The sequence below is a fragment of the Drosophila hydei genome, unplaced genomic scaffold, assembly GCF_003285905.1.
Source record: "Drosophila hydei strain 15085-1641.00,03,60 unplaced genomic scaffold, DhydRS2 tig00000060-arrow-pilon, whole genome shotgun sequence".
Taxonomy (NCBI): domain Eukaryota; kingdom Metazoa; phylum Arthropoda; class Insecta; order Diptera; family Drosophilidae; genus Drosophila; species Drosophila hydei.
In genome coordinates, this window is record NW_022045656.1 from 2228263 (window position 1) to 2255378 (window position 27116).

At 41.4% G+C, this 27116-nt stretch overlaps 4 protein-coding genes across 6 annotated transcripts in view; 3 read left to right on the forward strand and 1 right to left on the reverse strand.

The window, feature by feature from the left end:
• Nucleotides 1-14842, forward strand: part of LOC111592186 — a 59985-nt gene extending 45143 nt beyond the window's left edge. Inside the window, exons 2-6 of the mRNA XM_023304252.2 lie at nucleotides 1470-1840; nucleotides 1904-2125; nucleotides 5341-5576; nucleotides 13844-14293; nucleotides 14422-14842. Coding sequence (XP_023160020.2) covers nucleotides 1470-1840; nucleotides 1904-2125; nucleotides 5341-5576; nucleotides 13844-14293; nucleotides 14422-14440 — 1298 coding nt within the window. The 3' untranslated portion in view covers nucleotides 14441-14842. The remainder of the gene's footprint in view (nucleotides 1-1469; nucleotides 1841-1903; nucleotides 2126-5340; nucleotides 5577-13843; nucleotides 14294-14421) is intronic.
• On the forward strand, nucleotides 7530-8104 carry LOC111592187. Of its 2 annotated transcripts, none has more exons than XM_023304253.2 (2): nucleotides 7530-7678; nucleotides 7737-8104. In XM_023304253.2, exons 1-2 carry the CDS (start codon nucleotides 7552-7554, stop codon nucleotides 7931-7933), a joined length of 324 nt encoding a protein of 107 aa, XP_023160021.1. In that variant the 5' UTR covers nucleotides 7530-7551; the 3' UTR covers nucleotides 7934-8104. The 2 variants fall into 2 exon arrangements, with proteins under 2 accessions (XP_023160021.1, XP_023160022.1); XM_023304254.2 differs by having other exon boundaries at nucleotides 7740-8104.
• On the forward strand, nucleotides 8531-9217 carry LOC111592188. The gene is made up of 2 exons (XM_023304255.1): nucleotides 8531-8889; nucleotides 8968-9217. Exons 1-2 carry the CDS (start codon nucleotides 8709-8711, stop codon nucleotides 9096-9098), a joined length of 312 nt encoding a protein of 103 aa, XP_023160023.1. The 5' UTR covers nucleotides 8531-8708; the 3' UTR covers nucleotides 9099-9217.
• Nucleotides 14843-15014: 172 nt separating the features above from the next.
• On the reverse strand, nucleotides 15015-19379 carry LOC111592122. 2 transcript variants are annotated; one of them, XM_023304157.2, is made up of 7 exons: nucleotides 19313-19379; nucleotides 18868-19250; nucleotides 18424-18716; nucleotides 18023-18359; nucleotides 17351-17961; nucleotides 16738-17296; nucleotides 15015-16431 (listed from the first exon to the last, which is right to left on the reverse strand). In XM_023304157.2, the coding sequence occupies exons 1-7, from the start codon at nucleotides 19336-19338 to the stop codon at nucleotides 16157-16159; spliced, it is 2484 nt and encodes an 827-aa protein (XP_023159925.2). In that variant the 5' UTR covers nucleotides 19339-19379; the 3' UTR covers nucleotides 15015-16156. The 2 variants fall into 2 exon arrangements, with proteins under 2 accessions (XP_023159925.2, XP_023159923.2); XM_023304155.2 differs by having other exon boundaries at nucleotides 17351-17970.
• Between the last annotated feature and the right edge of the window lie 7737 nt (nucleotides 19380-27116).

Genomic DNA, 27116 nt, shown 5'->3' on the forward strand with positions numbered 1-27116 from the left:
ACAGCGCTCTTGGCTAATGAAAGCCCCAACTACAAAGCATATTTTTGCCTTTTCAACTTTTGCGCTTTTATGCAATGCCGCCAGCTAATAGAGAGGGTTGTGGGTGGGGCTCAGGGCGGTGGGGGTGGGCGGTGTTCAACCTGTTTGGCTGTTTGGAAACTGTGTCAAATGCAATATTATTATTTATGCTTCAGTTTTTTTCATTTTTCCCTTTTTACTTATTTTTGTTTATTTGCCCTGCACTTTGTGTAATTGACAAGTTTGTTGCATACTTTTGGGTCGCTTGCCAATAATTGCAAATGGCGCTTTGCGTGGACTTCGGAATTGGCTTTGACTCTGCTTGGAAACTTTGCCCATGGATTCCTGTTGCCATGAAAGCAATTGAGATTGAAAGATGTTGACGGCTTATAAGTATAAGGCGTTTTTTATGGCCCTAATTAAGTAGAGCACGGCTAAAGTTTTTGTTTGCCAGCACGAGCAATGCCAAGAATTGCCAAAGGAATTGAGAATAAGCATTTGTGCATTTTATAACTTTGACATTCATCTCGGACTGCAAAAAATGGCCAATAATATATTTCAATGCGAAACTTTGCCTGGTTTCTTTAGAATTCTGCAGGCAGAACTGTTTCGACTGAGTTTCTCGAGCATTTTATTGGCGAATTAACACCTGGCTATATTTTATATTACGCTCACAATTACAAAATGCTTTGATTACCAAAGGCTCTTTTATTCTTTGATAATTTGCATTTTTTTTTTTATTTTTTTCTAACTTTGCTCTTTGTTTTAAATACTTTGAGTGCGGGATATATTCGTATAAAAATGGAAGCATTTCTAGCCCTATTTTAGATATGCTCTAATATTATGTATTCAATATTTCTTCACACATTACTTGTTTCTGTTTACCTATAGCAATGTCTCAATCAGTCTCCGGCTAAAGCAGTAGGCTCAGTTCTCTATTTTCTTTTTGCGTTTTGTCTCGCCTCCTTTATTTAAAACTTAAACAGAGCCTGATTTTTGGGATATATTTAAAAGGTTATTCAATAGAAAAATCTTGTTTAGTTAGATTTGCTGGCTGTAGAACCTATTATCTATTTGATCTCTATTCACCTTAAATTATAAATTCTAGAAATAATGTTTCCAAAATTGTAAGACTCAGCAGCTTAAGCCACCTACTAATGACTTACTTTAACGTACACACATGAGCATAGCTCTGGTGGAGCTGCGAGGGCAATTCGTGTCACACTGCGTATACTTAATCTGATATTTAAGCGGACGGCAAATGAAAGCAGCTGACGGCAGCGAGTCGAGTTCCCAGTTTCGAGTGCCGAGTGTCGCGTGTTGGTTGCAATGCAAATGTTTGCGCAACTTGGTGCAATTGTTTCTTTTTTTTTCAAAAGCTCATTAAATGTAAATGACTCAACACCTTTCAACACACTCACACTCTTTCTCTCCATCTCTCTCGCACATAGGTCGCACACACAATGCCAACTATGCGCTTTACCACATCGGACAGCCGGCAACGGCAGGCGTTAAACAGTTCGCCGAGACGGGCAAAACGGAGCTACTGGACAGCAATGCCGGTGAACAGCAGCAGCAACAGATGCAGGCACAGAAAACCTCAGCAGCAGCCGGCGCTGGAGTGGGAGTAGGAGTGGGAGAAGGATCTGCTCCCACAATGTCCGAGCGCAGCGTATTTGACGAGTTTAGCCTGCCGGCCATTCAGCTGGGAGCGGGACGCAGCGAAGCGAAGGTGTTTGTGGACAGCAATCACAGTTTGGTATCGCTAATGACGCGCGTTGTGCCCTCGCCGGACTGGTTTATTGGCGTGGACTCGTTTGAGGTGAGTCTTCACAAATCAATTCCATTGCACTTGACCCAACATTATCCATTTTTCTCTGGGCAGCTTTGTGTGGGTGGCTCTTGGATTGATACGGTGACCGTGGAGCTGGATCCACTTGATGCCGGCACCGACAACGGCTTCACCTTTACCGCACCCAACTGGCCGACAGCGCCGCAGGGCGTCATCTATCGCATCACCTCACGATATCCAGCCCATCCGGCTGGCAGCTTTTACTATCCGAAGAGCAAGCGCTTGCCGCCCATTGCCACGTTCCAGTTTATCAAGGTAAGAAGAGGACTCTTGAAAAAAGCTTAAACAACTTAATTAACTGCAAATTAGCAGTCAAAATGTTGCCCCCGTTTACGGCCATAATGACTTTTCATGTGCGTCCTTCGCCGGCCCCCGTCCCCCAACCCCAACCAAACAAAAAATCAAAGTGCTAATGAGCCATTAGCATTACAATGGCGTCAAACATGTGTAATGGCGTTGCGTGTGTGTATGCGTGTGGGTGTGGATGTGGATGTTTGCGGGTGTGTTCCGAGGGACCAGAGCGTATTCCTGTGGCTGCGTGCTAATGCGCTTTATAAATCAGCTGCCTTCGCCACGCAGCTGGCGCTAAGCGGGCGGAACAAAAAACGCGAGCAAAAAGAATTTGTTGAGCAAAAAAAATTGTGTTAATTTCATTTAAATGATATGTTGTAAAGCTGTGAATTTTATGGCCTTGATTCGGCGTGTTAGCTAGACATTTATGTTAAGCGATCAGCGTCCAGAGTTTTAAGCTATAATAGCTCAAATATTAAATCTCTATGAAATATTAAAACATAGTTAAATAAGTATCAAAAATTTTAAGAATATCTCTACTTCATTATAGACTCAGAAAATAAATAGACAAATATAGTGAGTACATATATCATGAGTTATAATATATATAGACTCACTTAGATCTATATCTTTGAAATATAGAGCTGCAAAACGGAAAAGGAACTGGCTTACAGAAGAGATTTATTAAAATTCAGATATAAATATTGAGCCAAGAATTCCTAAGCTATGAGCTTCCCCTAAATATCAGCGTATTTAGTGTCGTAAAAGAACTTCCACTGAGTTGCCCCAAGTACTGCTTATAACTGTAAATAGTTCCCATAGTCCCCAATCAATTTCATAGAATTTAACCAAACGCAGGCTTCTGTCACAGATCGAATATAAATGCAGTCCCCGTAGTGCGCGTCAATTAAGGCAATACTTGAATTCGATAAATTATATATAAATCGCCATAACATTATTTAGTTACATTTGGCCACGATTTCGATTGGCCCCCAAGCAAGGACCGCATTTCCATGGGCTCCACTGCCATTGGCCTTAATAAGCGTCAATCCATTAGTTGCCACAAATCGTGAAACCTGAACGTGCAGCATTTCAGCACAGTCCGAATGCTAAATTTGTTATGGGGGTCTTTCCAGCAGTATAAGCGCCTACACCCACACACACACACACACAAAGCAGGGGGCTATTCAGGCATTGTAATTATATTGCTGGACGCACGTTGTTCAGAAAGTGCGGCACTTACACTTCCACAATGCATAAAGCACACTGTACATAGTAACTTGCCACTCGCCCCTCAGAGCAACCCCCTTCCTCTGTTGCCTTCAACGGATGGGGGCTGCAGTCTTTGGCGCTCATCAAAATTGCTTTTATGTGCGTCTCTCGGCCGCACATAAAATTTACGCCCAGTCCTCGGCTGGCAGATGTTTCGACTACGTTTGCATAGTTTCAGCTTTAGGTGTGGGCGTGGCACTTACACAGTACGTGCGGTCATTATTCTTTATTTGTTGGCCAGCTTCAGCGTCAGTTGGCCAGAGCCTTGTTCTTGTGGGGAGTTTCTTGTTGTTGTTGTTGTTGTTGTTGTCGTTGCTATTGTAACGCCTTTTTGACACTACTAATTCTAGTTTTATTTTCTATGCTTGGAGGCGTGGCACTTGCGGGAAGAACTGAAAGCCCTAAAAGTGTGTACTCCTTTGTTTACCCTTATACAGGATATATGCACTATGGCATAGCTTTTACAATGGATATGGGCGCTTAAAATTCTTTGAAATTATTTCAAAAAATTAATATATTTTAATTATTGCTTAACATAAATAAAACTATAAGCTGTTTAGATTCAAATCAGAAATTAGTATTTTAAAATCTTACAACTTTTACTAAACATTCACATGTATCTGCTTATATATGTTGTATCTGTTGTATGTATATAATTATGTTATATATTTATTAGCTATTAGTTATGTGATATGAGTATAGGATTTTCAATAAAAGTTTATTTTTTATGACATTTATTATTTAGTCAGAATATAACTAATAGAGCAAACGATTTAATTATTTTTTATGAGTATCTTACTACTTTTTATTAATATGCAGTTTCAAGAAGTTGGCCAACATGAAAGGGTATGCAACGGTCGTTGTTAAGGGCATGCTGACATTTATTCAGCTTATTCTTGTCTACTTTTGTTTATGGCTAACGAAATGGAAAGTTATTTACTTAGGCGAAATGTGCGTCTGCTTCATTTTATGGCCAAGACATGTGTGGACCGGGCCAAGCACTAGTTTTGCCTGAAGCCAGCTGCCCGCCGTTCTGTATAATTATGTGTTGATTTGGTTGGGCATTAAATTCTTAAATTTTGTGATATGCTTAAGTGAATGCCAGAAATGCTCTGAGCGCTATTTGCCGCATGCCGAAAAGAGCATGAAATCTCGGATTGGAATGGAATGTGTGTGTGAGAGGCGAGACTGAGACTGGGACTGCGACAGCGACTGTGAAAGCTGAGAGCTGGATTTGGATCTGGGTCTGTTTTTGTAATCCACAAGGAATTTCACAGTGTGCGGATTATGTCTATATACATGTGTGAGTGTGTGTGTGTGTGTCTGTATTCTAATGCCGCAGCCGTCGCTGTCGACGCATTTGCAAAAGGTAGCCCCTGATAAGCTGCTGGCCCAAAAACTGTGGCAAAAGCAGGGAGCCCAGCAACAACAATGTGGCAATAACAATGCCAAGCGCTGCTATATAGAAAATGACAGCAGCCCAAACAAATAAATTAAAATGCGCGACAGCGCGCCATGCGCCAGCAAAAGTTTTTTTTCGCTTCCCCTGTGCTAGTCGCTGTCATAGACCCTACAGCCGGAGCTGCCTCGCGCTACCTCTTTGTCCTCACTGGGCGCACCTGCCACAGAGTACTATTCTGTGCTGTGTCTGTGTCAATATTTGCCACAAATTGAAATTAGCAGCGCGTTAGCTGCACCTGTACTCACACACACAAACAAACACTCACACATGGATATACTCATGCACCTGCTTTGTATTTAGCTGGAAGCATTTGCCTTGCTTATGCCGGGCACATAATCCGCGTAAATTAATATGCTACACACACACATGTGCATGTGTGCCTGTGTGTGTGTGTTTAACATTTGCTTTGCCCAGTCTGAAATTCGGCTATTTTCCATTCCTGCAGCTAAAGGAGTACGAACTAAGCGAAGTATTCAACATTGCCGAGGACGATCGCAAATATGAAACAGTTCAGACACAAACCCACCTGGACGCCGAGCACAATCACGTGGAGATGAACAACGAGCTCTCAGCTAGCATCGAACGCGAGAGGCAGAGGGACAGGGACTGGGAGTTGCAGACACCGTTTACTGATGAGAGGCAACGCATTCGTTCGCAGCTGCTGGCCAAAATGAATCCCAAGTGAGTAGACGAAAGGAATTTATTGTATATTTGGTATATTTGATTTTTATATATTTTACAAATCTATAAGTCTACTCCATATTTGCCAGCAGCATATACATTAATAATTTCACTTGCTGCCTTCGAAATAGCTTTGTTCTCATATAAATATGTGTAATTAGCTTTAATGAACTCTTTCAAGCAGCAATCAATAGCAATTGAGTTTAATGCTAGGGCTAAATATAATTGACGTCAAAATGTATATATAGAACTAAGCTGACCATAAATGCTAAATAATTACAATAAAACTAAAAATAGATGAGTGATTTATTAGCAGACGCGATAAGAACCAAAAATAGCCTACTAGGCGTATGCGTGATTGAGGAGTTAAGTAAAAGTCGATTGGTTAGCCTTTTTGACAGTGCTTCAATTGTAAGCTGTACACGTATAAAGAGAGATATCTAGATATGTGCATATGCATAGCGCCGTAAGCTTCTTCAATGTGGAGGGCGCAATGCAGTCTGAAACGCTGAATCCATCTGCATATCCTTGCCAATGCGAGCTAAACATCAATTTGGCATACTTAACATATGCGTCAGGTGTTTGTCTGCGACGTGGAGAACTGCTTGCAACACATTTAAAGCAGCTGCCAATAGCGATAGCAACAACAACAGCAACAAACAAAAGCTGCTCCTCAGCAGACTAGCACACTTCAAAGCACATTACACTACTCCACAGCAGGAAGGTTGGAAGTTGAGTGCTGAGGCGCGTTTGTGTGCGGCCCAAGATACTGCCTGAGATCGTGGCACGTAGCTGGGCTAATGTTGCAACTTTAAAAAAAGCTTGCCCCAACACCGAAGCAGCAGCAAAAGAAGACAAAGAAAGTGCGAGAGTAAGGGAGGACTGACTTAAGAATACTCTACACTCGCTACGAACTCATGCATCACTATCGATACTCGATTTACTCCAGGAGAAGATCTTTGTAGAAGTAAATTCATTTCAAGCAGTGGATATCCGCTCTAACATCTGTTTGATAAATTTCTCACTTTGTTGGTCGATTAACAACAATTAAGAATTATTCCATTCTGAATTTGATGAATGAGTCTTGAAAGTCTTCTGAGTGAATTCTGAGTGCCGACGTTGCGATAAAGCAGCCTCAAATCACCCTGGCTGCTGCGGCCATTTGCTGTGCTGTGGCCATTCAGCCATACGCCTTGGGATCAGCAATAATATGAGATTATAAATGTTAAGCCGAGAAGACGTTTATTGAAATATAGTAATATATTTACTTTAGAAATATTTTATTTGACACGAATTAGCAACAGGAAATCAAAGCTAATATTAGTTAAATTGAGGTCCAATGATAAGAAATACAAGAAATGATTGGAATGCCCTCCTTAGCTTATTGACCTCATTAGCTTCTTGTCTTGGGCAAGTGCCTTATACACCTTTCAGGCCTTCGCCACGGCTATAGGGTATAGAAATGTGCTAGAAAAACTTAAGAGTGAATTTGAACGCGACATAGACAACAGTGTCCTCGACGTGCAGGATGCGAAACGCAAACGACAACTAATCCAGTGTGCCACGCCCACCGAGCATCGTGCAACTCGAGTGGATTTTTGGCACCATTGGCACTGCTAACCTGCATATTTAATGACAAGCCGAAGCTGGAGCTAAGCAGCAGGCGTCGCAAGGGCTGGCCGGAGAGTGGGAGGGCGACTGCGTACGTGTTTGAGTGCCAGCTGGCTAAAGTGCCGTTGGCCATGCGTGGGCGTGGCCTGGCTTCAACAGCAATTGGCAAGCTGACAAAAGTGCCAACAGCGCCAAAGCAACCAAAGCAATGCCAAGCGCCAAAACCTGCTCGGACAGTGTAATTACTCGCAATCTTATCAATGCCAGAGCGCGCGCGCCTCCGCTTCTGCGTCTGTCTATAAAAGCCGAAGCACTCAAAAGCCACCCACAGCACACACTCGACCCAACACTTAACGGCAACAGCATGTACGCAATAGCAGGCACTACTATGCTCATTGCTATGAACAGCGCATGCAACATGCGGCAGCATCAACAGCAGCTGCAAGTGCTGCCGCAACGCCAATATACGCGCGAGATGCAGCAGATGAAAAGTGAGCTTAAAACTTGCAAGAAAAACTATATTCAATTATTAAAGTCATATCAAATTAGCAGCTGAACAAACCCCAAAGCAGCAGCTAACAGAAAAATGCAATAAAGGTGTGGACACAGCAGCGACGAAAAAACATAAGAAGTGGTACAAGAAACTGTTTCAAAGACAGGGAAAAGGAGAGCAAAGTACGGAAAATGCAGAAGAAGAAAAGAAGAAAATGTTAAGTAAGCAAAAGAAAGTAGACGAAAATTTATAGTGGCCAACCTGATTAAGTCTGAGCTAGAGAAAAACAAGGAATACGGAACAGAAGCTAAGAAATTGTGGAGCTGTGCTATATAGTAATATATTAATAAGACAGATCAAAACTGATGTAAAGGCATCCGAAGAGCCAAGATAAGGGAGACATAAAGCCAGAGAAGGGCACGACTATGGAGTTCTAGATATTAAGCCAGCATTGAAAACGAAATCTAGTGAAGTAAACTGTAAAATATTTAAATGAAAGAAGAATCAAATAGCAATTTAAATGAACTAAGCTTAATCTAATATATTTAAGCAACTATTTTCATAGAAAATAAGTGAAATAAAACTAAAATTTAACGAGAGAAGCCATAGATAAAGCACACAAATTCCTAGTGAAATGAATTGCTTTTGCCTATAAATAATTTATTTTATATTTGAAAAAGCCGGAACTAGATATTTGATATCGCTTCAATAACAAGAGGTAGAATATAACAATAGATTGCTTGAAGAGAACATAGATAAGCGTAGACAGAAACTATAAATATAATTGGTATTAGTCCACAATAGAATACAAATTGTGTTTATTGTACACTTATCTATAATTTCATCAATTTTGTCAATCGAGCGAATATTCTGAAGAATATGTTCTACATTCTCTGCAACTGCCCAAAGCACATGACGTCATTGGGCTATCAATTACAGTATTTTAGTAAGCAGAGCATAGGAAACAAGCCTGTGGACAGGTATGAAGTATCTATTAATATCTTATCAGACGGCGAAGCCTCTGCCTTATGCGACTAATAAAAGTGGTGCAAGTGCCTGCTAATGGCAACAGTAGCGTCAGCCGCGTCCACACCAAAACATCAGCCAGACAAATACTAAACATGTCTATACCACCGACGACACTTGTGATAATCGGAGCGAGTGCAAACAATGCACAACGACAACGCCAAAAACAACAGAAGAGCAACAGTAAGCCAGACACCCGATCTAAATATATAGTATAGGTATACAAATGGAAGTCATATCCAAGCTGAATGCAATTTACAGAGCTTAATCTACAGCAGCAGCAGCAAGCCAACAAGGCGGAAGGTAAAGTTGGAGAGAAGTTATCCCCACAGCAAGCGCCACAACAGGAGCCAGAGACAAATGCCAAATCAAATAGTTGCCAAATAAGCTAAAAATTAACAAAAAGAAACAAAAAATCCAATTAAATAAGCCGACGATTAAATACTCTTGTAAAGACGAGGCTAAACTAATTTCAACCCAATATTTTTATAAGAATAAATTTAAATATCAAGCCAAATCAAATCAAATCAATTTGTATATGAAAGATAGATCTGAATGCTAAAGTTTGATCTACATTTCCTATAAAATAAAAGCTAAAAATCATTGCAAATAATCCCATTTGTATTATGTTAAGATTCAGTTTATTTGTAAGTCAATAACAAAATTCAAGAATATATAAATAAATATACAAACTTAGATCAAAGGAACTTTGTTTTGGTGGCAGCTAAAAGAGACAGTGATTAAAGTGTTTAAAGTTAAGAGACAAATTTAGCTAGAAAACTGTATTAACCCAGCAGAAAAAAGTTGAAGGTACTAAAAAGTTAGTTTTGGCAACTATCTTATCAGTTAAATGTATGGATTTGTGGCATAAAAATACATTTGCTATGACATAAACATTAGACTATAAATTGACGGGGTCGGGACTGTAGACTTTTAGTTAGCGAACACAAAGAACACCCATCGGACAACGGACCGCGAGTGCAAATACTACAATGGAAAATACAACAACAACAACAAGAACAACCATGAGAATTGAAGAAGTTAGCACAGAAACTATAAGTGGTGCAGCAGTAACAGAATCAATAGATACAACCACAATCGAAACGACGGCAACGCCAGTGGTACGCGAACACAATCATCAGCATCGTCACCACAAGCATCATCATCATCATCATCGAGCGGAGGAGGAGGTCACAACTTTAACTATAACTGATGTCACCGATGAGTTGGATGTTATGGAAAATAAGCAGCTAGAAGAGCAACAGCAACATAAGCATCATCATCATCATCATAAGCATAAGCAAGCTGAACCACCGTTAAGCTTGCCACCACCACTGCCAGATAGCTCGCCGCCATATCTAACGCCCACCGACGAAGTGGAACAAATACAATGGCTAACAGACTTGGATGCTTCGCCACAACACTCAAGGGCATCGACCGTACGGCTGAATCCACCTGTAGTTCAGGCACCACCCTCACCCACCAGCTCCACGTGCAGTCAACCACTTCAGGTAGAACCAGACATTGCATCGTCGCAGGGTAATGTAAGGCAAACAGCGCGCATAATTGAGGCCCAACTGCAACAGTCTGCACTGGCACCACCACCTGCAACCACCGAGCAAGCTGTAAGGCTGCCAGCACAGCAACCAGCGCCCAAACCAGTTCAGCAGCAGCCGCAGCAGACACCATCCGCAATCAACAGCTCCGGGTGGGTGGTGCAGAGATCGGCAGTAGTCAGCATGCAACCAACAGCAACAGCCACGCCACCACCAGCGCCAGTTACTCCAGCAGCAGCCAGTCCGTCAAGAGCTGCTGTCAGTCAAATGGAGATTATTACAGTGAGGCCAATGTCTCAGGCTGCACCACCAGCAGCACCACCCATGCTGCTCGTAGGTGCAATATCTGTGGACAACAACGATACACGCAGGAAAACCTACAGAGTCAGTACGGACTCTAGTGGGGCAGTCTCGCAGGCAGTAAAGAAGCGTTGCTGCTGCGTTATTTGCTAGGAGATTAAACTTAAAACTGCAAAGCCATAAATTAGTGCAAATAAAAGCTCACTTAACCCTTGTAGAATCTTTTAAATAAAGGGGGAGGAAGACATTTAATGTGTACCCCAGTTTATTGTTTACATTGGAGCCTCATAATCTAAGCAGCAACTGCTTAGCAACATCTTTGAAGTTCTTTAAATGGTAATCTGAAGAGTTTGGCTGGCTTAAGTCTGTAAAACAATGAGAAAGTCGTCAAAGAAGAAATGAATATTATATTATATATTATTATATTATTATATATTATGTTATATTATTCACTAATTTAAAACATAATAAGCAACTGTTAATACATCATAATGTAGTCAGGCTTTCCGAGCCATCGATACTTACTCAACGTTGACTTTCAACTTTCAAGTTAGTTAAAATGTTATAAGACTTGCTGCTGCCTTCCGCTGTAAACTAACAGTCATAGCTCTGTTAGGATTGCAGAACATTCTTCTGTTAAGTCATAAGCTTCTAGTAGGCTCTGTCAAAAAATCTCTGAAAAAGATTGTTTCAGTTCTCGATTTAGTATTCAAAATGTTTTTTTTAGTTGCTTATTTTTGGTCACATTCCTTCCGCTGTGGCCACATAGTCATCGCTTATCGATGACAAAGCAGTCTTATCAGCAGCATGTGAAGTTAAGCCGCTGCCACCGCACACTTATCTAATCGGCGGGGCAACAAAATCACCGTCGCTGGCAAAGCGTAATTGATAATTAATTAGTCTGTCCACTCAGGGGTATCTTCACAGCGAATGACCATTGCGATAAAAACACTTGACGGCATTCAGTCAACGGTCAGTCAACGGCCGCGGAACTACATTCGAGGATCTGTGCGATGCCACCACCAGGACGCGGTTATGGGCCCGGCCCAGTGCACTGCCCGCCGCCCGGGCCCGGCTTTCGGCCTGGACCGCCGCCACCCGGCCGCACAAATGTTAATGTGGATGTCAACATTGGCGCTCGGCCCCCGCCCATAGGCGTGGGCATTGGCTTCGCTCCGCCACCTGTCGTTATTGGCGCACCTCCAATTGTTGTGGGTGCTGCACCACGACCACCTCCAGTTGTTGTGGAGACCTACGCACCACCAAGACCCACAGCCACGGTCTACACCCAGCCGGAAGTTTGTTGTTGTATCATAATATAGACTTAGTTACGTTTTGCGTGTGTGAATATATATGTATCTCTATATCCCTCTCTGTTATATGTGTTCTATATCTATATCCTTATCTTACGAATGTGAATAAATTAAGTTTTTGGAGCGCACTTTCGTTGTTGCTATGGAAAAGGTATCTAAACTTAAAAAGATATCGCCCAAAGCACTGCCTATTTCAGTGAACTGTGGTCTCAGAGGGCTTGCAGCTAATTGACTCGCTGTAAACTATAAAGGTGATAGATCATAAACTGTGATCACATATGTTAAACTCGCAGCTGGCGAAATCGGATTACAAGTTATTAAAAGATAAAAGCATTTATGCTTTTTTATATGCATAGTTTGCATAGAAGAAGCCTCAAATAGGTCAGAGAGCTGAGGACGTAACTGAAGTAGAAATATTAACAGAATGTTATCTGGGCACTGTTATAGGAATTTCCGCTCTAAGATATATATCGACTGTCAACAGCAAATTATTTTAGGTTTTTTTTATTCATACCCTTACTAAAACTCCTTTAATATTATATTATTTAAATTGGCATTGACAAATTCCAAAAATGTATGAAGCATTTTGGCTTAGATTAAGAATTTGCTTGTAAATCGATTGAATTGCTTTTATGATTGCGTTAAGTAGCTCAGAATATATAAGGCTGTGTTAGCTTACGCGTTAATGCACACACGCCCGCCCACAGCGAGAATTACACATCACAGAGAGATTACGTATACGCCATGTTGTTGCAAGGTGTTTTGCGCTGTGCGCGTTTCTTATTTCAGCACGTCAGCTGTAGACAATTTCAATTTAAATTTGCCTTTTGCAGTTCGCCCGCTGTGTTGTGTGTCTGTTGCGTGGAGCGAGGCAGACGCCTTTGAGCGGAGCGGAACGAAACGGAACGGGACAGGTCAGGGCAGCGAAAGGCAAGGCAACGTTTGCTGTGCCGCCGTCAGTTTCCTTCCTTCCTTCCTTCCTGTTCGGCTTCCGTGTTTTGTTTCCTGCACTTTTCGTTTATTTGCATACACATGCCGCGTGCATGCCGTGCAAAATCGCGCAAATAATAATGAAAAAAGAAATCAAAAGAGCAGGTGGGGGCCTTTTGGTCGGGCCCGCAAAAATGCCAAGTAAATTGGCGAAAATATTGAAAACGTGTAGCGCAAGACTAAAGAGTCCAAACGAGTCGGCAGACTTAAAAGCCTCAAAAGCGACAGCGAAGAAAACTGTGGAAAAGCGTCGAAAACACTGTCGCCAAAGGCCCCAGCTGCCTTCCGACTGTCGACTGCCTGGGAAAAGTAATGAAGAAAATTCCCCAAATTGAAATTACAAACATTACTTTTTTCTCCGCCAGAGTCAAGAATTTGTCCCGCACAGCGCACACAGCGTATCTGCACACGTGTGTGCATGTGTGTGTGTGCGGGAGTGTGTTATTAGCAACAATTTGCGCTGATCATATTTATGGCAATTACCGTTAGACGAGCGCATCAAACTGTGCCAAGTAAATGTTATTTTATGCGCAATTTGTGCTCGCTCAGTGCGTCTGAAAAGCATCCAAAAATAACACTTAGACTTAGACACGTCTCATGATGTCAAGGAATACCCGATTCTACTGTATACAGTGTGCCTGGTAGACTGTATATCATTGACCTCAAATAGTTAATATATTAAACAATAATTAAATATTTTGTTTAAAGGGTAAGACTCCGAACTGAAACTAAAGTTATATTTTTTAAAGCATTCTTTTTATTATTTAATATCAAATTCAGGCTTACCACGTCGAAAGCCTTCATAAAACTTTCTGATCTGATGCTGATTCTAGTAATAAGCTCAATTGCCTTACGTGTACTAAGACTTGTTAGTAATTAAATCGAAATTATTACATATATTATCTTAAATAGCGATTTTATGTATATTCAATTTAATTAATTTGCAATCCGTTTGTGTCTTCTCTCTCGCACCCACAGCTACAACAACAGTCAACAGTCGGGCGTGGTCAATGTGGTGCCCAAAAATGATAAGCATGCACTGCTGCAGAGCATTGCGAGCAGTTACAGACGCAACGATGCGGCCAACAAAAACATGACTAGCTACCCGGCAAAGGTTGCAGCCTCGGCCGCCTCTGCTGGGTCGGGCACAACAGCACGCATAGGCTCAGGCGCTGCATCAGGCTCCGTAACTGGCTCGACTCGACGTCGCGCTTCATTGGCGGCGTCGAAGCGGCGTCGCGACTGCCGCGTGAGCCACTGGTCCGAGTGGACGGCCTGCAGCAAGAGCTGCGGCATTGGCGAGATGCATCGATATCGCAAAGTCATCAAGCATGGCAAGCGCGGGGGCCGGCCCTGCCCGGCGCTCCAGCAGTCCAAATGGTGTGGCACCGAGCGCAACTGTCACGGGCCGCAGAGCTATTTTAATTGGTAAGTGCCGAACAATCCCCCACCTCGCCTCCTTTCACCTAGGCCCCTGTCCACTCACTCCGCCCTCAATGCCCAATGTACTCAATTGTGTTCAAATATGCATTTAATTTCTTCAATAATGACTGCAGGTCCGACTCAGACACATGAACGCGCTCTGCTCCAGCACAGGCCATAGAAATATAATTTTAATTTAAGGCGTAAGAATTGCTTTTTGTGGACAACAGTCAAGAGGGAGATGGAAAGTGGAAGGCAGAGACCAGAGACCAGAGACCAGAGAGAGGCAGAGACACAACCCCAACAACTGCTGAGCGATTTTAATTTAAATTTAGATTACGATACGAAATTGAAAATTGATTTTAAAAGTGCACGCAAATGAAGACAGTAACATTTTCGACATATATAGATATAAACGGAGAAATAATGAAAAGGAAAATCATGAAATTGCATATGAAACCGAAGACTACTGACAATATTAAAACAAAAAGGATTTAAAGAAAACAAATGAAGCAAGAAAACTCTCACACATTTGGCTTACACGAAAGAAAATTAATAAGAAAAATAAATTCTCAATAAATTGTCGTTAAGTTCTTTAATTGAGTTGCTTAAGCTAATTTTAATGTATAAACAAATCAAGCAAATCTTTCAAAATATGTGTCATATATAAATATATATATATATATATATATAACATATATATATACATATAGAAAAAAGCAAAAACCAAAAAAAAAATGAAAGAAAATCTTTATAGTAGACGTACAAATTAAAGATTCGAAGCGAAGATGCGAGAGCGGCTTAGTAAATATTAACAAAATATTTATAATAAAAACAATTAATGTAAAATTAGTTCTTCATTTAAGGCGTTTTGTAACCGATATCTTTGGCTTTTTATTAAACCGCCCTCGCATATCAAAGTATATTGACTAAAAATCAAACCAAACAAAAACACAAAAACCCAAAACAAAGCGTGAACATTTGCGTAACCAAACAAGGTAAAAATAAAAACCAAAAACAACATACAAACACACACTCTGTGTGTGTGTGTGCACAGCAATTAAGCTAACATTAGATGTAAACTAAGTTAATTAAACTTTAACAGAATACAATAAAAGTCAAAGAAAAACAACTGCAGTCGATGAAAATCTAGTTTCCAGAACTGTGAGGAGAACATAACAGTTTGAGAGCCACGACAAAACATAAAAAGAACAAACACTGTAAGAAGAGACATTACAACTCATTTATTAAAAAGAAAAAACAGTTTAACAGGCGCTTAGAGACCAAAATAAAAGTAACGTTTGACAGTCGCATTAATTGATTGAGCGTTTGAGCGTTTGAGCAGCCCAGCGTAGGTAATATGAAATAATTTAAGCTCAAGTTCAGATACAAATAGTTTGAAAGCCCTTGGAACAGTTTGAAAGCAACACAATTTGAATGTAAAATGGTCAACACTTTGATAGCTATATGAATTTCTGATCTTAATTAAGCGGTTCGAGAGACACACAGCAGGCATTGCGCGTGCGAGTTCGAGCTGGAAATGTCTTTAGCAAAACAGAAATAACTGAGAGCTGATAGCCAAACAGTTTGAGAAGCATAGCTAGAGCCAGTCCATAAGATGTAAAGTAAAAGTTATTCCGATTGAGTTCAGTAACAAAAGCCCAAGCAGCTCGCACACCTTAAGCAGCCAATAAAATGTAAAATAAATCCATTTAGACATTAAACAGACATAAAAAGTGTAAAGAAATGCAAAGGCAGGAATAACAAGCAAATAGTGCAAGTGCATAAAATATTTTGTAAAATACAACAAGGTATAAGAACAGAAGCAACAACAATAACTAATAAAACTAATGCATCGTAAACTGTACTTCAAACAAAGCCCGTATTTTTCTTAAACCGCTTGTTTCGGTATTTGATCAGCAGCGGCAAAATCAGCTTCAGCATTCCGGACAGTATTATGCATAAGCCGGAAAATATAAACGCCGCCATGAAACCGCCTGTTTTTTCCACCATAACGCCACCCAGAGATGTGCCTAGGAACACGCCTGCCCCCATGACCAAGCTGGTAATGCCAAAGGCCGTCGTCAGCCTCGAGAGGCCCAAGTACCGCACATAGATGATGGCGCGCAGCGTGGCATAGACAGCTGAAAGCAGACAAGGAGAGGGGAAAATATGTGTTCCGCAAGATTGCTGACTGTCTGGATATACCCCGTTCACAAGCTTACAAAAAGGGTATACTGGCTGCAGTCAAGTGGGTAAGACCAAATCAATGTCAATAAAGGAATATTATGACTAGCAAAGGTTGTTGCTTGTTAGCCAATGAGCGAAGATCTGTTTGCAGAGATTGTTCGCTTATAGCCAAATAGTCCTGTTAGACAGTCAAACCTTTTATCTTGTGAACGGAGTATGCCAAACGTGTGCTCTGAGCTGTTTCAGTCCAAGCATGATACCTGGAGCAACGCCATAGCACAGCCCGTAGAAGAGTTGAAACCAGACCAAATCGCTGCCAAAGAAGGCACTGATGAAGACCACCATGCCACCTAGGACCATGCCACCGCCACAGATGTAGTTTGTCCAGTTTCTCAGCTTATAGGCCACAAAGCCGCACAGAATGCGCATTACCAAGTTGGAGGTGCCGATGGCTGGGCCAATCATCTGAGCATATTTTATGGGAATCGTGGTGCGCATCTTGGAATACAGAAAGGGTATATTGAAGCCCATGGGATAGAAGAAAGCGGAGGCCAGTAGCACTCGGAACTCAAAGCTCTTCAGCAAATGCGTATCGAACAGACGATTCATGGCCTTTATAATCTTCCGATGGATCCAGCAACGATTCTTTGACTTGCGAGTAATAAAGCGCTTGTGTTGCAGAGAAATGGGGCTTGCGGGGTACCTGTGAGTGTTCGGGTGGCTTCCAATATGGCCTTCGGAAGCGGAATTCCACTCAGACGATTCGCTGGTGCTGTTATAATTGTGTATATTGTGTAGACCATAGGCGGCACTTTGCAGCTGAAAGGAGAACGTGTTGAAATCCCTTTCAGGGCACTGATGTCGTCCACTTACATGTGTTTCGGTGCCAACCAGCTCGAGTTCCTTGCCATCAAACTGCTCCCTGTGATGCGGCTTGTCGTAATCAATGGGTCCCGTATAGAAGAGATCATCGCGCTGCATGGGATCTGGGCGTACCACATAGTTCACTTCAGGACTATCGGCCTTGGCGTCATCATCAAGCTTGGCACAACAAGGACAGATAAAGTTCGTACAGCGTTTTCGCTTGGTCATTTTCTTGTTTGGCTCGAAGGTATCTAACACGGGATGGGATCTCCTCGTGGAGAGGTCTTCGCTTAGAAAATTGTGCACATAGAAATTGCCGTAGTACTCAGATGAGCTGGAGCTCAAGTCCGGAAAACGATGAACCACGCCCACTGGCGATGGCTTCACCTCCAAATAGGCCAACGTCACAAAGAAAAGAAGAAAAATGAACACGGCCTGGCACCGAACTGTATTGCGCCAGCCGATTTGTTGCTCCAGTAAATTGTTAGTAATGGAGAAAATCAAAATGCCAGCACCAGCGCCTGAGCAGGAGAAGCCGCTGGCCAGTGCCCGATACCGCTCAAAGTAGAAGCCAATGATGAGCTGCGAGCTCACCCATATCATGCTCAGTCCGGGTCCACCTGCGGCGACTGCGGTCTTTGTAGTTGGGTGTTAGACCATAGAACCACTCGCGATACCTACCAATGACGCTGTAGACTATGATCATAACAGTCAAATTTGGACTGAAGCTGGCTGCCGTCAAGGCCAACGCTGAGATGACCACGCCCAGCATAGCCACCGGTCGAAAGCCGTAGCTGTTGATCAGCGCACTGGAGAAAGCGCCGCCCATGAAATAGCATCCAATTTGTATGCTGGCCAACAGGGCCACCTCGGAGGTGTGCACTTGGAAGTCCTTCTCCATAGCCGGCAGTAGTATGCCAATGGAGAAAACGATGCCATCCACAATAAGCTGCGAGAGAAAGCTGAGTACCAGCACCACCCAGCCAAAGCCGCCGTCCGGCGGTATCGCCATATAGATCTATGAGGGAATTGCCAGCGAATATCAGTTGCGACCGATTACCGTGCTCCACTCACACACTTACGAAGGCCAGGCCAGACTGCAGTCTAAAGCGTGGAGGCAGATTCCCAAGCTGAAAATCGATTGCATCGAGCTCCATCAATTCCCCTTCGGTGATAATTATCGTGCCGCTGCTGGTGTAATTAACGCTGCTGGTACTCTGGGATATCTTTGCCCTGTCCGATGAATCGGATCTGGGCGAATCTGTCACATCGTTTGTGGGCAGTGTGTATGCGTTGTTTGGTCCGAAAGGGGCAGCGGCTTGGCCCAAGATCGAATCATCCGATTCATTAGCAGCAGGATTTGGTATTGCAGCTCCTAAATGCAATGAAAATAAAGAATTATTAACAAAGAACGTAAGTAAAACATTTCATTCCGGTGGAGCAGCGTAACCAAAGTATTCAAGTGCATCTCTAAACGGCTTTCAAATGAAGTATTCCCCACAAATTCGGAAATATAAGAAACTTACTTTTTTTGTATACCTTAGTCTTGTTAGTGATTAGCGGCTCTTCTCTATCGTAGAAATCGGAGATGGAAGAGGATCTCCTTGTTTGAACGCCCTGACTATGAACTATCCTTTGTGCGCCTTTAGCGTTATCATTGACGCCTCTTTTAGCATTGCCCACCGGATCGGTGTTGGCCTCCGCATCATTAATTTCAGTAGGTGTCGCTGCAGCCACCAGGATAACAGACGTTGGCGGAATCATAGGCAGCTCCTGTTGGCGTTCGCTAGTGCTGCGGTCCTCCGCATCCGTAGGTACCATCTCAGCGGCAGTCGTCGATACAGTCATTGCCTGTGGCGAGCTCTCAACTTCCTCCTCGTACGAGGCACGATGCGTCGCACGCCCTCGACTGCGGTTATATTAAGCTGATGGTTAGTTGAGTGTTTCAACGCACCGCTAACGTGCACTCACCTACCCTGGCTACGTTTCCTGCTCATTTTTCGATTCGAAGCAAGCTGACATTTTTCTCAAATCTCTCTGCTGGCTGTCACAACCAATCCCCCAATCTTAACTTCAATGGCAGCGCGTGAACTATCAGCATAAGACAGCCATAAGGCAGCAGTTGGAGCAGCCGCTGCGTGTGGTCTGCTCCTGGTTCCGGCGTCCCTCCGGGTGTTACGTGCTGCTAGCCAGAAATGTCCTGGTTGCAATATGAGAAATTCCTGGCTGCAGACCGCGAGACCCAAACATTGACGTCGCGCTGGGTGCTGTTGGGACAGACGAACAGACAGACCGTCAGACAGACCGACAGACAGACAGCATCGACCCGCACCCGCATTCCTGCAACAGTGGCAAGTTGCAAGTTGCTTTTACTGCAACTGTTACTTTTGCCATTTCCCATTCCAGTTGTTGTTTATTTTGGCCCAGCGAAATTGCATCAGTGCAATTTCATTGATTGCAAGTAAATGAAATCATTCCAATGTCCCGCACACGACTTCGTCTACAGCTCCTCCCACTGCCACTCAGTCTACCTCGCTCCGGAGTGCATGTGCGTCTAGGAAAGTGCCAAGTACATTTGTACTTTATGTGAATTTTGAGTACTGAGCTCTAGTTACTTAATTTACTGCATTATTTATTCAAACGGCAGACGAGCAATTTAATGAGAAACCCTAAAAGCACTCGCATTACCAGCCAAATAAGGACGATACTATATTATTCCCTTATAAAACACACACATTACTTAATACTTTATAGCAGTTAGTCTGTCTTTTGCATACTCCCATGCTTAATTAATGCCATTGATACAAAAAGTCACAATAGGTTTATCTGTTGGACTGACGAGCTTAAATATAGATCGTATATAAGAGCTGCTGAGCAACGATCAGACACACAACATTTTAGTTAGTTAATGTTAAATATACCACGTACAGATCAAATTTGATACATATAATCGATAACTTTCCATTGAATCTATAAATTGTTTGCCCATAGCGAACACTTTTTAAAGGCTAGTCATCAAGTTCGGTATATAGTTAGGTATTTAGCCAGCTTTTGGATAAATTCTTTCATTTTCTGATTTCATCATGCATTGGTTTTAATTCACAGATTAAGGACTTTGTCAAGCAAATCAATTGAGAGCATTATCGATGCTTCATTGGTTGCTTGTACTCGCATATAGGACATTGCTGTTTAATTGGTTAGCATATGCTGAGAAGCTTCAAGGCTCGACACAGCAATAAAAGAAAAATAAAAATAAAAATCCGGTAAAATGTAAACATAACGGTATTCTCATCCAGGTTCATGCGTTTTCTGGTTTGCTGCGCACATCAAAAAAAAAAAAATAAACAAAAATAAAAACAAACAAATAAAAGAGGCCGAAAAAAACGAAAGCGAAACCAATTCTGAAGAAGTGGGAAAAAAGTGCAAAAAAATCCAATAAGTATACGCCATGTTGCACGCGCTGCCTGGACATTTAACGGGCTCCGCCATTCGCACTGCCTTTGGTCCAGCTCATGCGAGATATGCATGAGTGCAGGGCCATAAAATTGGGTCAATTGCTGTTAACAATTTGGCGGCGCAATCTTTTGGCTGTTTCGATTTCAAGGCAGCTGCCCAGGGCCCAATTTGGCCAACGAAAAATTGCAGCTACCAGCTCAGAAAAAACCAGCAGCAGCCATGCCTTCTGAAAAAACAATCTCTCATAAAGTTGTTGTTTGCCAAAATGAAACTGGACAAAAAGAAAATTCGCACCCCGGCACTTGGCCGTGCTGGCAAACGGGTAAGCATCTATTGGCCCAGAGGGCACAAATGCCCACTCACTAATTAATTAGTGCGTTTTGTTTATTGTTTGCTGTTGAAACTTTCGCCAGAACTCAGCGTGCCTCAGCGTTGCCTTTTGCTGGCTGCATTGCACTTCAGCTGTGCCAGCGCCCGGTCCGAAATTCTGCATCAACTTTTTGAATGCATTTCAAATACCAAACTGAGTTTTACACTTAAGTATTGTAATTATTTTTTTTATTATTATTTACTTTGTATGCTTACCACTATTTGTTGAGCTGTTAAAAATGCAGCCGAAATAATAAAATGAAATGTTGGCTTCTCTAATGAGCATTTTAAATACAAATTAAGTAAGTCTTTGATGTTGAATTTACCACTTATATAAATATATAAATAAATAAAAATAATAAATATAAATATATAAAAGTATTTAAATATATATAAATATACCACATAACTTTATTTTGAAAGAAACATCTATGTACGCGTCTATGAAGGTTTTCTTAACGTTATATATATATAAATAAATAAATAAATAAATATATATATATACATTTACATACATGTATATTATTTGAGAACTCAACAATCTGAACCATCTACATGTGCGTTGATATTACTGTCACTCTGCGAAGCCACTAACCTTTTCTTACGGAACGAAATCATTAGTTTTAAGGTGTTGTCGAGCCAATCAGAACAAATTTCTAAGTTTTTTTTTTCCTTTTTCACAATGAATTTTAAAAATTTAAGTATCTGCTCGACAGCCGTTTTCCGACCACTTCTGAAAATTTGCCAAAGTATAAAGATGGAGACGACCCATCGCATGATTAGTTCCAAATTACACGCCCTATTCCCAACAAGATCTGCGCACTGGGTGGTCAATAGGAGGTTCCGGCCCATGAAGTCGGAAACCGATGATGAGCCGAGTCTAGAGTGCCCCGTTTCTAACATGTCCAAGGGGCACGATAGTGAGGAACAAAATTTTGACCCACCGCGCCTGGATGAGGTTTTCTATAAATCCCGTGGTTTAGATCGTGATTACCAAGTTTACTGGGTGGATTATGAGCCAAAGGAAAGGCCCAAATATAGCGTTGTGATGGTACCACCAAAGATCAAGCGCCGGAAGCACCTCAGTCAACTTCCACCAAAAACGCATTATTCTCATAGTTCCGAATTTTCCAATGAATTTCCTCTGATAAAGGTTCCAAAGAAGATGCTTAACGGTTGGGGAGCTAAAAAGCGGACAGCCCCCAAGCGACCTCAGACACGGTATCCCAGTTTCTCTGAGGCTAGGGCCGCGTCGGCGCAGGCAGCAACGTCTGATAGCCGTAACAAGCGAACCGTGTACGACATGTGGTGCCATTGCAAAAATGTGTATCACTAAATTTTCACACAAGGAATCAAGATACAGTGGATAGTAAAAATCGATCCAAAATAATAGTTGTAAAAACAAATTTTGTGAGTAATGTACATACAAATGTTTCTCATATAAAGGTCGAATTCACAGGTCCACATGATCTGGAACAAATGTTGCTTAGCTATTAAGCTGCTGTCTGCAGCTCCAGCGCCGCCACGTGGAATCTTTGAGCCAACACGACCATTGCCAACTAGCTGATAAATACGTTAAACATAGTTCACCAAATGTCAGTGCTTTATTTTCAAGCCACTTGGAAAAAACTGTTTTATTTTATCCTGTGACTAAAATTTAGCATTTGGTTTTAAAATCAAACTCGTAAGCTCTATCTATGGTATCTTTCTTTCAGCTATCTGTTGTGCAGTTAAGTCCTGCACTCGGCATGTCAATAAGCGTGCTTAAATGAGGCTTCTTTCAGATACTATTTGAAATCATCTGTGATCTATATGTATATGAATAACATATATATTTAATTTGATTGCTAGTACGTTGAGCTTTGCATTCATGACTGTCTACTCGATTCAAGTGCAATCTGAAGTTGATGTTAATGCTGCCAGTGTTGTTTAATGCCGAGTCGAAAAGGATGCCACAGCGAGCATACAGCTGCAGCTACTTTTGCTTTGTGCCGCGCCTCTCGAAATGCTGAAGTGTACTTCTGCGCCTGGTGGCATTCCTAAAAGGGATTTGCATGCCGCTGAGATGTTTATCGCAAATTGTTGCCCTCGCCGTCGACGACGATGGCGACGACGTCAACGTCGTTGTCGTCTGGGCGCACAAATGTCAACAGCACAAAGCGCTGACGTTTACATTGAAAGTCACTTTGGGTGCCAGACAACAGCAGGAGCCGAAGGAGCAGCTGCCATTGCTGCTGTTTCTCCTTGGGGACTGGCTAATGAAAAGCGCCAACAGAAATGCAATGCTTTTTTATTTCCATTTAATTTTTTATTTTGCATTTTTCACTTAAATGCAAATTTTTAGCCAGGCCATGTTTAATTGCCTGAGATCTGCCATTGACGACTAGCCGGCTGCCTTTATGGCTGGCAATCCTGCGTGTCCTGACGCTCACTTGCAGATTTGCCAAAACATGTGTCCTTGCTGCTGCTGCTGCTGCTGCTGCTGCTGCTGTTCTTCAGTTGGCAAAAGTATGCCCCAGAGTGACATTTCGCACAAATGAAATGTATGGCTGAAAACTTGTCTATTTGGGCCCAAACAAATAATTTTATTATAAAACTTTTTTATGCATGTTTGCCTTGCTGTTTCGTCCCCACCTATCCATCTCTTTGGGCTGCCCCAGCTAGCTGAGCTGTGTGCTCTGTGTCGCATGACTCACCACCTAAACAAAATGAGGCTTTACGGCAGCAATGGGACAGACGCAGAGAGCGCTACGACATCGCATATGGTCTTCGCCACCCGCCTGACTAGTTGGATGATATGTGCTAAGAGCTAACCACAAATTTGTTAGTCCAGAATTTGTGTTCCCTTTATGAGAGGACAGATGGCTGTAGTGCTAAAACATGCTCGAATTTTTTAATTTATTTAAAAATTTTCTTTAACATAAAGACAATAGTAAAAGTACGATTATATTCGTTGCTGGAATTGAAGCATTCGCCGCTTATATATATGTATCAAGATCTAGTTCTGGGGTACTAGTACCAAAACTAAATATAAACGTTATCCTCACTCAAATTTTAAATGTTTCTAGAACTGGAAGAGCGCTCATACGCCAACCCATCAAGAGCAATTTGACCGGGCTTAAATCTGTAAAATTTTTGCTTGAAATTTACCTCTGATTTTTAACATTTTCATTCGCTAAGTTATTTATTCTGTGTTCCTTAGGTTCCATAGCATTAAAGCATATATTAAGTTGAGATATGTTTAGATTAGGATGCCCAAAGGGTAGCAGGATGCTATTCGCTGAACATTTCATCAAAAAATAATAATAAAAATAAACTTTCTAAAGTTTATACTTTAGGGAAATCTTAGAAATTAGATTTTTGAAATTGTAAATGTATAAGTTGTGCTTAATTAGCTAGACTGCAAAACAAATTTTGTCAATATCAAATACAAATTAAAAAACACTAAATCTTTGAAGTGAACTTGATCTGCACGTATATGAAATACGGGCAAGGCTAGAGCTGCTAGCCTGTTACTGCTGATCAAAATATATATATATACTTTCTGGCATTGGCCAGTTTTCAACAGCTTCAAAAATTGCACAGCTCAAAATGCAGTCACATTATGCTACTGTTCCACAAACTCAAGCTTAGGCTCGCTGAAAAACAAAATTAAGTTATGACCAATAGAGGGAGAGAGAGAGAGCAGAAGTGCATCTACGCTTTTGCCGTACAATTAGTTGGCCTTAATTGCTGCTGCTGCTTAAATTCAGTCCTGGTCTTTGCCGTTATTACCTGCCAGCCATTTGTTGCTATTTGCAGTTTGCAGCTTGCAGTTTACAGTTTTGCTGGTTGCTGTTTAGCCTTTAAGCTGGTCTCTAGTTCCCCCAAGCCGGAGCTGGTCGCCGGTCGCAGGTCGCAGGTCGCAGCGAACTGCACCCACATAACCATTAACGTAAAATGCCACTTTCTTTTCCCTTTATATTTTGGTTTTCTTTTTATTTTTTTAATTTTTTTTAGATGGCTTCACTTTATACACTTTGTTGAGTCTGGCTCGTGGTGCGGTACTAAACGCCTGCCAGCTCGGCCATAGTTGTTTTGCTGGATTGTTAATATTATTTTATAATTTCTTTTATGGCCTGCATGGAATGGCTGCCGTATTGTTTAAAAACATCCTCGGCCCAAGTGCTGTAAATGTGTTCAACAAATGCAGCCATTGCCATAAACTGTAAGTGTCGGCTGAGGGGCGATTTAGCCATGTTAAGTTCGTATATGCAGCTGTGATGGGCGTAGCTGTGCGTGAAGCACACTGGAAAGAGAAATATCAATCAAACAGAAAGTGGAACAAGTAAGAATGTTCCAGTCGAGAGTGTCCGACTAAAAGATACCCTGAACATCGGCCTATCTGTGCTTTTAAACATAACTTGACCCCATACGTGCGCTAATAAATATACATAGTTACACATGTAAACAATACACGCTGTTTAAGCATAAGAAAGTTGTATTCACGCATTGAGCATCTGCATTATCAAATCATATGTTGTCATCATAAAATCAAATTATAAATTAAAAGTAAATAAACTTTTAATGAAAACAAAAACAGATGATTTAGCGACTCTAGCTTGTGAGATATGATTTATTAACTGAATTCATTCACGTTTTAAAATGATTTTATGGAAACGACTCTGAATTATCGTCAACAAACTTGATTTGCCTTCGTATAACATTTTCTTTTGCCAGTTACAAACAGTAAACAAAACCATTATACTTTGAATTCTCATTCTTAACAGGCTTTGAGTATAAAACATTGAGTTTATGCTTTAAAAATTGTATTTAAATATGTTTATAAAGACATGTGTTTCATTAAAATATTTCATATTTTTTTAAAACTTCAAGAGTTTTCTTACCAAAGAGAGTTCATTAACAAATGTTAATTAAATATGTCTAATATTGTTAACTAGCTTAAATTTTTTGTTTATATAAAATTTATTTAATATGTTTGTGTCATATAATAATTAATATCTAACAAATAAGCAAGCTCTAGTTGGTATCCCGACCGATCTGGGTTTTTAAAAATTCTTCATAGATTAATTTTAGCATAAATCATGGTTGCTAAAAAATGAATCTAAATACAAAATTCAAGGGACTAAAGTTAAGAAATTCGCCTAAAATATTTTAAAGCTATCTGAACAATGTATACAATTTTGTTTAATAAATATTATTGTACAAGGAAAATATTTTTCAAGCCTCTTCAAAGAGATATGTCGATATATCTTGAAGCAGCTCAAAAAAGCTCTCAACACTCGAGTTATTGGGTGCTTTTCAGCATTTGCTACTGTCACAAGTGGCTGTGATGTTTATTGACATTTATTTGAGTTGGCCAAAAGGAAGGAGCGGGCGCAGCGCGTGCGATTCTATTGACAAACTCGTAATTCAAATAGGCAACAAACGTGCCGCGCAATTCAAAGCGTCAAGCGCGTCAAAATGTAAATTGGTATCACAGAGCGGGACGCGGGAAAGAGCAGAGCAGAGCAGGGGGCTAGCTATCTACGTGCTGCTTGTAGACAAATCAATTTGACAAAACGCAAGAATTTGTAATCAAACTGTGTGAGTGTGTTTATGTGTGTGTGTGTGTGGCTGTGTGTGTGTGTGAGTATATATGTAAACACAAATTTTTGGCTATTGTCACAATGACAATGACGGCAAAGACAAAGACAAAAACAACAGGCAGATAAAAATGCCAGCCGCAAGCTTAACAAGTAGACATTGAGGCAACAGATGGAGGGGGCTAGTCATTGTTTCCAGTTAAGCTGGCATCATAAGCCCAGCACACCCAACGGAGTGGTGTGTGGCATCGGTTAGCCATGGCATTGACTGCGGGTAGTGAACACATTATACGCTAAAGAGTTTAAACAGCTGTTGGCTGAGGCGCGTCTAACTGCCGCTCATTGTGCCCAACAAACGTCACGAA

Bases quoted from the DNA above. Each gene is read 5' to 3' on its own strand.
- LOC111592187 (XM_023304253.2), top strand. From the start codon at position 7,552: ATGTACGCAATAGCAGGCACTACTATGCTCATTGCTATGAACAGCGCA. The intron at 7,679-7,736 runs GTGAGCTTAAAA...ATATCAAATTAG, and splicing joins CGAGATGCAGCAGATGAAAA to CAGCTGAACAAACCCCAAAG.
- LOC111592188 (XM_023304255.1), top strand. From the start codon at position 8,709: ATGCGACTAATAAAAGTGGTGCAAGTGCCTGCTAATGGCAACAGTAGC. The intron at 8,890-8,967 runs GTAAGCCAGACA...TGCAATTTACAG, and splicing joins AAAACAACAGAAGAGCAACA to AGCTTAATCTACAGCAGCAG.
- LOC111592122 (XM_023304155.2), bottom strand. From the start codon at position 19,338: ATGAGCAGGAAACGTAGCCAGGGTAG. The intron at 19,251-19,312 runs GTGAGTGCACGT...ATATAACCGCAG, and splicing joins AGGAAACGTAGCCAGGGTAG to TCGAGGGCGTGCGACGCATC. The intron at 18,360-18,423 runs GTAAGTGTGTGA...ATTCCCTCATAG, and splicing joins TGCAGTCTGGCCTGGCCTTC to ATCTATATGGCGATACCGCC.